Source organism: Phoenix dactylifera, chromosome 3 (assembly GCF_051530095.1).
Source record: "Phoenix dactylifera cultivar Ajwa chromosome 3, Ajwa_hap1_PhDact_Kaust_v1.1, whole genome shotgun sequence".
NCBI lineage: Eukaryota > Viridiplantae > Streptophyta > Magnoliopsida > Arecales > Arecaceae > Phoenix > Phoenix dactylifera.
In genome coordinates this window covers 10,480,229-10,492,982 of record NC_143192.1, presented here as the reverse complement: position 1 = coordinate 10,492,982, position 12,754 = coordinate 10,480,229, and the positions used below count along the sequence as shown (strand labels likewise).

Sequence of the window (12,754 nt, the reverse complement as noted above, 5' to 3'; positions counted from 1 at the left end):
GCCAAATATTGGAGATTCAAGATTAAGGACAATGGAAGAATCTTTACTCACATACTTGAAAAATACATTTTGTCATGCTCCAAATCTGGAACATATAACGCGGGCATGCTACCGACGGGTACAACTTACGATAACACAAAGCCAACTATTACAGCTTAGCAGGGAGCGGAGGAAGACTCTTGCAGGTTGAACGCGTGGTCAGCCCCTTTTTTCGGCCGAGCCTGGGCTGGTCAAGTGGACTGGGCCCGGCCTTTTCACATTTAGTTTGAACAAGTTCTCTGACACAAAGCCTTTTCCTACAAATTTTTAATTACAAATGAATCCAATATCAGTAGATTTTGACAAAATTTTGTAACCCTTTGTAAAGTACCAGGATTTTTCCCAAAGCCATCTTTAGGTCCACTCATACAATTTGCCAGCATTTGCGTTGCTGAGACATTCCCAAAGCATCATACCCACTCTACATGATTCCTGAAAGAAGGCTCAGCCACATACAAACACTTTCGGGTTGGTGAAAGAGTCCTTATAACAGGATTAATTTCAAGGAGATGTCCAGAGGTGGAAATTTCAAAAGCATTCCATGCGAGGTCCCCGGCATTAATTTTTCTAAAGGTGGCATCTCTTTCCACTCCCATGCTCTCCTTTGGCCCTAATCTTTTGTCTCTTTGGCAGACGAAGCATCAAGCTCAGCCTGGCACTCTAAAGGTGGATAAGGTGTCTTTGACTACTGGCAGGACATGAGGGAATCTTGTGATAGTAGACTTGGTCAGCCTAATCACATTCAATAGAATTTGTTTGTTTTTTTTTATTATCAAGTATTCGGTAAAATTTGTTGCCACATGAGGATGCTTGCTTGGAATTTGTTTGGGCTTATTTGCTTTATAAATAACTGATGATGAACTTAAATAAAATCACTTTGCTAGCTTCATTCCACCAAGCAATCAAAACACTCCATTGAGCACTAAAACAATAAAAAAAAAACAAAAAAGACTAATAGAATAGAGCAAATTAAAGAAAGGATGCTTTTTGCGATTTTAGAATATCTGATAGGCACTTCTTTAGTTACTCATTTATCTCAATTAGTTAAATTGATAAATAGTTTTATTTTGACTTAATTAAGATTTGTTCCTTATTCCTTTGATTCATCAATATTGGAAAAAACTTTGCAAAACCAAACAATGCCTGGGGGGCTCTCTTGTGCAATTGGACTGCTACTTGTAGTATTAGACCTGACATTTCTCTGTGTCTAGATGCGAGCGACTTTGATAAATACCTTATTGTTTCTGTTGCTTTGTGATTGTTGCTGAGTTTATGGTAACATCTGCAAGTCTTTTTTTTTTTGAGAAGTAACATCTAAATATCTTTTGACTTAGTCTAAAGTTTGGGTTGGTATGGTAGCTAATAGTTCCACTGGAATCTCATTAAAGCAAGTAAAGAGTAGGAAAAACCATATGTTTGAATTTATGCCTCTTAGACTCATCATTCAATTTGGTGATGAATACAATTTGACAAATTGTTGTCCAGTTCTATTTAAGTAATTTGCACTGTTCATGGTTAGCCAATTAGTTAATTGTACCTATCTCATTTCTAAAAAAATATTTACCTCAATATTTTATTTTAAAATATTATTAGCTCCCCCCCCTCCAAATTTTTTGAGGACAAACTATATTATCTTTCAATAAAAAATTTAGCATTTTAGGTTGGGCGTGAAGTGAAGACTTGTTTTCCATCTTGCCCTCGCTTGTTATCTAGTGGAGCTTTTAGATTTGAAAGTGGATTACCCAGAAGCTTTCAATTTGTCATGTAACATATAATGACAATCATGCATATCATAATCCACCATTCATAATTAAGGATAGGTACAAGCTAAGTTTCGGTTTCCAAGCAACCTAAACCAACTCTATCTTAGAAGTGCTTTGAGGAGGAATGCCAAGAGGCCAGGAGAAATTGAGGTTGTATTGAAATCTCTCTCTATCTCTCTCTCTCTCTCTCTCTCTCTCTCTCTCTCTCTCTCTATATATATATATATATATATATATATATATACATACATACATACACACACACATATATTATCTCCAATTAAATTTTCTAGATGTATCATATTAGAACCCTACTTTACATTAGGTGAGAATTCTCAAACCACATTAGTACATAGATATATCAAAATTGACGATATAAACAAACCATGACAAGCATGCATGAGAAAATACATATACCTTAAGAATGAAAGGCACATACATAATACATGTTCAATATAAATAAATGTGTAGGCTCATGGTGCATATATGCTTTATTCTAATTGTTGTAGCATATTATTAGGATGGCAAATGTTTAACCATTTAATTTGCTTAATTTCTTTTAACTTATTGTAAATTAGATTAGATTATTTATTTAATAAAATGTTCAGTTTGTTGAATTTTTTATCTACTCAATAAATAAATTTTTAATCTATTATATATCTAATTCAATTCATATGTGTATCTATCTGATCTGATTGCCACCCTCGCATCCTCTAATCACATCAATGGAAACATCAATTCAAAGGGGAAGAAGATCTCGTGGGGAGATGTCCCCATTACACGTTTTAGTTTCCCTTTAATCCTCAGTCAAATGGAGGACTTCAGATTGTTGCTTTACCTTAGGCCAATAATGGTGGACGAACTCATTCATCCATTCTACCTATTTTATCCAGACCCAGTAATCGAAAGGACAATGAATACCTGCCATTACGAGCGGCGAAGATGCGTTTGCCGGTCCTCTGAACGGCGATCCCACATCTCTCATAGAAAATCTATGCGCGCTTACGTAAAATCTAGACACTTCGATTCGCCGAATCCAAGCCCCGCCACCGCGCCTCCCCGTCCGCACGCAATCTCTATCCACTACTAAATTGCACTTTCCTAATTTGTCCTCGGTAAAGATTCCATAAAATATTCTTGCAATATCAAAAATTAAAGGCTTATTCGGTACCAAAAATTTTTAACTGAAAAAAAAATAAAATAATCAAAAAATACTAACCATCCAAATTAGTTTGGATGGCAATGATGCTTTATTAGATTACCAAATCAACCGGTTGGCTTGCTTAGTATATATTCGTAATTAAATAGAAAGCCTGGGCTGAAGATAGACTCCCCATCTCTCTTATCTCATCCCGCAAGCTCCTCTCACAGCCGTCATCCTCCGCCCCTCCTCTCTTCGTCTTCGCCGCTGGGTACTAGAGAGAGCAGCTCTACACCTAAATTTAAGCCCAAGCACATACGACGGAGATTATCTATATATGTTTATCGGACGAGTCTTTGATAGCTCAGAGGATCTGAGGCTCTACATCCGCTCTTATAGCGCCGCCAACGATGTTTTTCATCTGGGAGCCTCCACCCTCGAGCTTCCTCAAAGTTAATTTTTATGGATGCGTGCTAGACGGTGGCAGAAGGGATGGTGCAGGTTTCATCATTAGAAGCCCGGACTCTAAGGTGGTTGTTATTGGTGGGTGCTATATCTTTGACATAGGGCGGAGTTGAGGACAACTTGGGTTGGTCTGTGTCAAGCCCGATGTGTTCTGCAGGCCAACACAATCATGCTCGATATTGACTCAGCAATGGTAATTGGTTGAATCCAATGGGGCATCGGCAGCGCGGTTGGGTGCCATCTCTTATTTCTGGACATTCGGGCCATGGTTGGTGGAGACGTCGCCTTTCTAAGCCAAATATGTATGTAGTGAGACCAATGAAACTATGGATTAGATGGCCTCGTATGTTATTTAGTGACTGTTTGTTATCTTTTAACTTTTCCAATATATATGTATTTACACTAAAAATGAATGTGTCATCCATTACAACAACAAAAAAAAAAACCTTGAACCCGATCTCTCTCCAAACCCTAATCTTAACACAATGAGTCCACCGTCATGACTCCATCACCTCCGTCAGTTTTGACATTCATCCCATCGTTCTGACTCCTGGATAAGGCTGCAAATGGGTCGGGTCGACTTGTGACCCAACCGACTTGACCCGACCCAACCCGCGTAGATCCGATCCGATTCGAATTTTAAGACCTGCGGGTCCGAGTCGAATTCTAAAATTGGATCCGAATTATTTTCTGAATCGGATCTAGATTTACCAAACGGATCCGACCCGAATGGACCCGAAGAGAGTCTTTTTTTTGGCGTGTGTGGGTGGGTCGTGGTACTATTGGTTGTTTTTAAGCGAACTTATGGCGGGTTTCATGGCAGACGAAGGAGATATGGGTTTCTTAGGAGTCTGTTAGCTTGCTCCCATGGCCTTATTATTCCCTAAGGGATGGGAAATGCCAGCCAATAAAGAGGAAAAGCTTTGTACCAAAAAAAAAAAAAAAAAAAAAAAAAAAAAAAAAAAAAAAAAAAAAAAAAAAAAAAAAGGAGGAGGAAAAGCCCCAAGGGAGTAGGGTTCAACCGTGGAAGGATAGCAACAAGTTCACAGCATCCAAAGGAACCTCGGTCCGTCAGGATTCTCTCGCGATCTATTACACTGTTGATACCCTGGTGTCTCGGTAGCTGTTTTTTTTTTTTTGTTACTTTTAACTTTTGAAGGGAGAAAGTGAGGGAACACTGAACTGAATATGGTCATGTGCCAGTTTTCTGCAATGGAATTGGATTTTGGAAGAAGGTCTGGGATTTTTTTTTTTCCTCGTGAGAGGGGTGCTGGGAGACACCAAGTTCCATCCAAGCAGTCGTATAGATAAAAAATAGTGTGTTATGAAATTTGGCTTGCAGACTCGAGGTCAATTGCAAATCTTTCACGGGTCACCCAGCACCTCATAATTATGATATCATTAAATTAAATTTATCTTATTTTTTTTCCAAAAGCAAAAAAAATGAATCCGACTCGAATCTAAATTCGATCCGACTCGAATTCGAATCCATTCCGAATTCAATCCGATCTGGCTCAACCTTCAATCGAGTCGGATTTGGATAAAATCAAATCGAGCCAAAAATATTCAGAATTCCATCGGATCCGACCCATTTGTCCCCCACGTCCCCAGTACTCAATGCTGAATCCCAGCTTCCAGGTCTCAATGCTGAATCCCATCGTTCATCCCGTACCTGACACAACCCAAACTCATCGCTTGATATCTGACACGTATATTTTATTTTATTCTTTCAAAGCTGGATGGAAAGTTCCGATGAATGGACGAGAAATAATTTTTAAATAAAAAAGTACAGATTCAGTTTTTTTTAAATTTTTTATTCAAAAGGGCAGTTGGATGGATCAGATCATTGTACTGATTTTTTTTAATTTTAAACCATCAGCCGGTGTAACCGGTTGATATTTTCTTTCTTCCGATTTTACCCTTGTTCCAAGTATATGGACGAGGTGAACCTTATGGAGCTGTTCATTGGTAGATTAGTAGAGAGAGAGAGAACGAGAGAGAGAGCGAGAGAGAGATGGGGTTCTCGTTGCAAGACATTGTGGTGTTGCTTTTTCTCAGCGCCTTGATGAAGGCTGATGCGAGGGTGACGGCGGTGGACTCGGAGAGCAAGAGGACTCTTCTAGCCAATGGGCTTGGAATAACCCCTCCCATGGGGTATGTAATCCTTGTTACTGTTCTTCACATCAAATATGGATAAAAAGTTAATAATAGATTTTTATCTCCATGTAGTTGTTCCTTTTCCTTTTTGCTTGTTTCTTATGATGTTTTCTTTTAACAAAATATTTAGGACATGGATTTATTACTGTTTTGCTTTAATCTGTTGATGTTTACTTTGAAGTATTTATCAACAGTACGTATCTCTAGATTACCAGACAATCATTGAGTTATGTTGTTTTATGCATAGTTTTGGGTTATATTTATCTGATCTGAATGTATGAATGCAGATGGAACAGCTGGAATCATTTTAGTTGCTTCATCAACGAGACGCTTATCCGAGAAACTGGTAAAACTTAAATTATTTATGTATGAGTTTTGGCTATGATAATGAGAGATTTAGTTTATGTGATTCTTCCTTCTATGCTTTATAAATAACGTTGGATTTATGTATCAGCTGATGCCCTGGTGTCGACTGGGCTCGCAGAGCTTGGATATCAGTATGTCAATATAGGTAATTCTCAATCTTTATGTTCTCTGATGGAATGCTTATTAAGAACTTTGGTTTGGATTTTAAATTGGGTTTTCCTAATGGAGAAAAAACTAATGGAAACATTTTGCTTTTTGAGTGTTCAGATGATTGCTGGGCGGAGCAGAACCGTGACTCAGAGGTTTGCCTTTAATTTTCCTTCATGTCTAATTTTTTTTTTCTTTTTGCATTTATAAACTGTAATTGGGTTGAAGATTGCCTATTAGATTCAGAGTATATGGAATGGTGTAAATTATGTCTTGTTCGAGACAAATTTAGACATGTCTGTAGTTATCAAATGTGATTCGTTGAATTTAATCTTATGGATATGTTCTGTTATGAAATCACAGTCTGAGATGTTTCACATATTTTGAGATGTTTATTTTATCCTAGAAAAACAAATTTAGAAAGTTTATCACTATATTTCAGAAAAAAAATCTTTCATGAAAATAATTTACCTTATCTTTTCCATTTCAACAGATTTCTTTGCAACGAAAACATACCCTAAGATATTCTAGAAATAAATTCCTGACTAGCTTGAAGGTCCTTTTAACTTTAGGATTGAAGGTCACTATAACTCGGTGAAGTTAGCATCGTATGTGTTTTCTAAAGTGGTAATGGTTGGACTCCGAAAATATGAGCACTGTTTATTTCCAACATAAAATGAATGCTTAATAATTTATTATTGCATTCTCAGGGTTATTTTGTTCCAAAGAAGTCGACCTTCCCATCAGGTATTAAAGCTCTTGCAGAGTATGTTCACAGCAAGGGGCTTAAACTAGGAATCTACTCTGATGCAGGGTAAGTATATTTTGTTATACCATCTAGTTTTTTTCCTTTTCTTTTCTCTGTTTTTCTCTGAACAGTTGCAGCAGTGTTGGAAAAACTGGCTTTTGACCTACCACACATGGTTCCAGAAAAGAAACTTAAGGGGATACTTGGAAATTTGTAGGTACCTAACATGCTCCCAAAAGATGCCCGGGTCACTTGGTTATGAGCAGAAAGATGCTGATACTTTTGCATCATGGGTAAGTATAGTGGTATTATTTGAGTTATCACTTTCAAAAGTCTTTTAATTAGCAATATGAATCACTAAACAAGTTAATTTATCTTGGTGCTCTTAGTTAAAAGGTTCACATTCTTTAATTTGGGGATCCATGTATTTCTTTTGTAAGAGTATTTAATTGACTACATACTTGGGGAGTGCAGGGTATTGATTATTTAAAGTATGACAACTGTAATAACGGAGGTTTGAAGCTAATGGAGCGGTACTCTTGATACTCTTCTCTATGTTTCAAGCCTACTGCCTTTTTTCAGAAGTGTATTAATGAATTCTTTAATTTGTTGTCATTTGAGCTCTGTAGTTCATTGAGATTTTTAAGTCCTAGTCTTGTATGTGGAAATCTAACATAGGTACCCCATAATGACTCGTGCCCTTATGAGGACAGGCCGGCCGATCTTTTTCTCTCTCTGTGAATGGTAATAAAGCGATCTTTTTGGCGTCAATGTGCTTCTTGAGGTCCTGCATTTCTAAATTTGATTGATCGATCGACTATACTCACTGATGTTTAGGGGGGACATGCACCCAGCTTTATGGGGTGCCAAGCTTGGAAATAGCTGGAGAACCACTAGTGACATAAATGATTCATGGGAAAGGTATGCCATCCTTGTTGCTTAATTAATTTTCTAATGTATCGATAAATATGAAAGCAAAAAGAAGGGAAGTACTGCAACAAGTTTCGACTATCTTGACTGAAGTGGGATCATGCTGTTTGTATTGCAGCATGGTCTCAAGGGCTGACCAAAATGAAGCGTATGCTGAGTATGCCAGGCCTGGAGGTTGGAATGGTTAGTGTTTCTAATATTTAAACAATAGAACTGGAAACTTTCAAACTCTTGAGCTGTTAAATAATAGAACTGGAAACTTTCAAAATCATGAGATGCATTTTATTGTAGGCCCTCTCAGTACTCTTGAATTTTTATAATGATGTATTTGATGTTTCATTACACCATTCTATGCTCTGTACGAAGGGATTGTGGGGATTTAGATGGAAAAGTTGCATATATAGTATTTTACAGTAACTTTATTTAGGGGACAACTTACAACATCTTTTTCATATCAATTGTCTGATCAGATCCAGACATGCTTGAAGTAGGAAACGGAGGAATGACAAATGATGAGTACATAGTACACTTCAGTATATGGGCTATTTCCAAGGTAACATTATATGGTTCTAGGAGTCGACGACATTTTGAGTTTCTACTGATCTTTATTTCAGTCAATTTAAAGATTTCATGCCTTTTAATGCAGGCTCCCCTTCTTATTGGATGTGATGTACGGAATATGACAAGGGAGACTATGGACATCATTGGAAACAAAGAAGTCATTGCTGTGAATCAAGGTGAGGCACTGCTAGATGCCTTTACAGCAAATTAATTCTACACTAGGTAGCAAGAATTTTGTCAATGTTTGTGAGCAGAAAACAGTGATAAAACTAGCTGAGAAATCTTGTATTGTCTATGAGCTCGGAGGTTTTCAAGCCAACTCTATTGCTAATAAATATCTTGTTTTTGATTCCTCTTCTTTTACAAAGTCTTTGAACTTTATACTGTGGCTTTAATTGATCTTTTGTTACTTCACTTTGACCATAAGCAAGGTTCTGATTTTAGTAATTATCGTCATATGTAACTACTTTGACAACTTAACATTGTTTCACATTCAAAATGGATTTCAAGCTTCAATAACTTGGAGTCATGATCTATAGGATGGCTTCTCATGTACTTTAACATCATGAACATGCTTTAATATTGTGATTTTCACGGACAGATCCTCTTGGTATTCAAGCAAAGAAAGTAAGAATGGAGGGAGATCTTGAGGTAGGCTACTTTTTCAATATATCAGGCAATAGAAAGCTTTCTTGTTTTTTCTACTGGAAGCAGTCGTTAATTAGATATCCCTATAGGTTTGGGCTGGACCTCTTTCCGGATATAAGACAGCAATCGTCTTGTTGAACCGATCGCTTAAACCCAGTCCCATTACAGCCAATTGGGATGATATAGGTATTCCTCCGAAGACAGTTGTGGAAGCAAGAGACCTTTGGAAGGTAAACACTATTTTCTGTATGCATCATTTATGTTTTATGCCTACATTTATTTCAGCTTATCTTTTATCATTAAGTATTCTCTGTGATAATTACACCTCGGCTTGCATGCAAGACTGGACCACTTCTACGTCCAAGGAGCATATCTTTGCATATTAACCAAAACAAGGAAAAAACAAACCAGTAAAAAGCATTTTGGAAACAGTGTATGTAGTACATTAAACACATTTTAAACAATTTGTTAAATTTCAATCTATTTTGACAATTATATTGAATGCAGAGCCATGAAACCACCGCTAATTAATAATTTTCTACCTCCTTGAAATTGTATCCAGTAGTTTGTTGTTAGTAGCTTAAGCTTGTTTACCTAGACTTGGCAATTCTAAGCTTTTTGTCAGTAATCAAGTGAAAGGTTACATATTTTGTTCACCTTTGGAGAGCTGATATCTGACTTGATATGTCCATTGTCTCCTGCAGCATGAGACGCTGAAGAAGAAGTTCATGGACAAAATGACAGTTTCCATAGGCCCCCATTCATGCAGGATGTTTGTCCTAACGCCTCTGTCATAATCAGCATCTGAAAAATGGTGGATCGGGTCATAGTTTCATTTTAATTTAAATTTTTTCAGTCTCTCTTTGATAGATGGTTTATTGTGTTTACATGTAAATTGGGACTTCTCATTGAGATCTTAGATGCAATGAACTGCATGAGTCATCCACGGTTCCTATGCTCGAGGCTTAACTGTGTAATCATGGATACTTTCAGTTAATGAAGGGAAGTCAGTTTGAAAGGTACCTCATTTTTGTTGATAAGTTATTATGGGATGTGAATTTGCATCTGGCTGATGGTGTTGCAAGTCCTGGAATCCCACTGAGAGAAATTGTCCCCACATCTATGTTTTTCACATCGATTGAAAGCAGAACTGGATCAAATAGCATCCTGGACCATGCTTCCTGTGTGATTGATGAAGTTGGCTGTGAGTTTCCGAGTCTGATCCGACCTGATGACATTAGGAGCTTAAAAGAATTTGTTAATAACTAGGCATGTTTCTTACCAGGAGAAAAGAGTAGGTATGATCTTTTTTTCTTTCCTATAAGTTTTGGCCTAAATTTGTGTTAGGATCATTCTGTGGATATTTAACTCTCCATGTTGTTGTCTTAAAAAACCTGAGCTTCTTCATACAAACTGTAATTCCTTTTGTTGCCAGAGAAGTTTACATCCTAAGCAAATGCTATGTCCCAGTGTCATTTGAGGTTGATTTTACTTGGTTCCTTATAGGAATGGAGTCTTTTTAGATTCTCCATCCTTTTAGCAATAGTGTTAAGACTATCTTAGATTTTCTGTGATATTGCAATCAAGGGCAATAGGAGTGCCTCTGAAGCTGAACTTACCAGAACTTTCTAAACTGAGGCAGGGAAGGTATCTTCCCCTTCTACAAATTGCAAGAAACTGTCCAATCTAGCAAGGGCTGGGTAGTCCACTCTACGTGATATCTCTATCTTTGATCTCAAGATCGATAAGATGAAGAGAGGAAATGAAATCCACAAAGACAAGGTTTCATTGCACTCTAGGGATTACCTCTTCCGTCCAATTTTGAGTTGCTATTATTAAAATCTCCTCTAGTTAGCCATGGTCTAGGAAATTAATTTCCAATACCATTGAACTCTTGAAAGAAGTTCGTAGAGCCCTATTCCAGGGCCTATAGACAAACATCATGACCGATGAACTCTTTGGGTCATTACCATTGGCCTTGGGGTCATCAGTGCATATTAAACACCACCTAAAATACTAGTTGAAAAGTGTTATTTGGATTTTTCGATAGACCAGTGTTGCAATATCTCCTAATTCATATGGGCCACGAGCTGTGTCCTCTTTGATACTATTCATAAATCTAGAACCTCATCCTAAAAAACTATTTAGAAAGTGTTATTTAGGTTTCTTAGCCATTCAAGATTTACTAGTTGTATAGCCAATGTGCGACTAAACAGGAACCTGCAGCCTCATGAGTGTTACTATGGAGACGAGGGAAATGTTAATATATCTCCTTAGTTTCTAATATAATTATTCTGAATGTCATTTACTAATTATTTTTTTTAATGCACACTAATACGTATCTTAGATGTTTGAAGCTTGGCTAGTTCATTTATGATAAGAAGAAAGAAGAAGAAGAAGAGAAATTTGTGAATGCACATGATGGAAATATTGCTATCTATAAAATCAGTCATACCAAATGCTACTATGGAAAATCTACTTCCATTTATGCCATAAGTTCACTTCCATCTATTAGGCGTCAAGGTTGAACTGCAATAACATTTATATCCTTTCTCGTTTTGAAGATGTTTGGATTACAATGTACTTCTATCACCTTATAAGTTAGGAGAGGTGCAGGTCAACAAAATCTAACACTCCTCATGTACCACACCAATCTTCAAATTAAATTTTAGAGAAAGTGCATTAATAGGGGCATTCGATTTTATTCGTTCCATCTCTTGTTGGATAAAATTGGCAATCTCAATATATTTTGATCCAAATTAATCTCTCTCTTTTTTTTGATCGTTGGATTGAGACCTAAGATTGGGATGGGATTTGAACACACAATTTACTTTACAAGTACTTGCAAATAGGTATGACTAATGCATGCTGTATACTGTTTTTCAAAATAGTTGGGTGCAACACAATCCACAAGGGTCATGGATATGTTTAATGCCTCATAGTTAGGGTTGCAAATGAAACAATATAATTTGATAGTCAAAATTGATTGGAATACTCTAATAACCAAATTAATAACTGGTAACTAGTTGGGTGAAGTTTAGATGATACCTCCCTCCCAGGAAATAATGGGATAGACAATCTGATAATTAGGTAAAAGCACAAACACTCAAAGACATATATTATGTATTGTTAAAAATTCCATGTGTCCACATATGCTGTTAGCTGAAACTACTTGTATAGAATATAACAATAAAAAAGAAATGGTATTATAAATATGGATACTCTAGTTATTGGATTAATAGCTCCATTATTATAATATGGTTGTCCATGTTTGAGAAAAGTGTTAAATAAAATACAAAAATTATTCAAAACTTATTATAGAGATATCGGTTATCTACTTACTGGTTAAAAACTAATTCCGATTTCAATCCAGCCTGTTAACATATATATATACACTAATAATTTGCATTTGCACTAAGGTCAAGATATCGGTTCGAATATGCACTATATAATATTTGTAAAATTTGATGTTATTCTCATGTATTGATCAAGATTTTCCAATCTTTCTTTTACAATCAAGTATAGATGTTTCAACAAAGTAGAAAAACAAAAACAAAAAAAAAATCGAAATGGATCAATATCTTAGAAAGAACCGTTAATCTTGATTTTGTTAAACCAGACCGTCAATCGAGAATGTTCAAAGCTTTCATATATAAACTGAGATTTCGGAGTATCTGAAACATCAAAATTAGGAAATTTGGACAATAGCGCAAGTATGTCAAATGCAAAGCGTCAAACAATGCGTCATCTCCAATGCTGCCGGCTTTCTTCGTTTTTGTCTCGCCTCCG

At 36.6% G+C, this 12,754-nt stretch overlaps 1 protein-coding gene across 1 annotated transcript; it reads left to right on the top strand.

The window, feature by feature from the left end:
* The first annotated feature begins 5,256 nt into the window (after positions 1–5,256).
* On the top strand, positions 5,257–9,987 carry LOC149767888 (alpha-galactosidase 1-like). Its single transcript, XM_089929449.1, has 15 exons — positions 5,257–5,562; positions 5,853–5,911; positions 6,020–6,076; positions 6,199–6,233; positions 6,789–6,892; positions 7,044–7,119; positions 7,301–7,359; positions 7,505–7,570; positions 7,664–7,747; positions 7,875–7,939; positions 8,227–8,309; positions 8,403–8,493; positions 8,919–8,968; positions 9,055–9,195; positions 9,670–9,987. Exons 1-15 carry the CDS (start codon positions 5,423–5,425, stop codon positions 9,760–9,762), a joined length of 1,203 nt encoding a protein of 400 aa, XP_089785575.1. The 5' UTR covers positions 5,257–5,422; the 3' UTR covers positions 9,763–9,987.
* Positions 9,988–12,754: the final 2,767 nt, after the last annotated feature.

Excerpts from the sequence above, each read along its gene's own strand:
- LOC149767888 (XM_089929449.1), top strand. The coding sequence starts at position 5,423 with ATGGGGTTCTCGTTGCAAGACATTGTGGTGTTGCTTTTTCTCAGCGCC. Across the intron at positions 7,360-7,504 it reads GGTTTGAAGCTAATGGAGCG|GTACCCCATAATGACTCGTG; the intron begins GTACTCTTGATA and ends AATCTAACATAG. Across the intron at positions 8,969-9,054 it reads GAATGGAGGGAGATCTTGAG|GTTTGGGCTGGACCTCTTTC; the intron begins GTAGGCTACTTT and ends ATATCCCTATAG.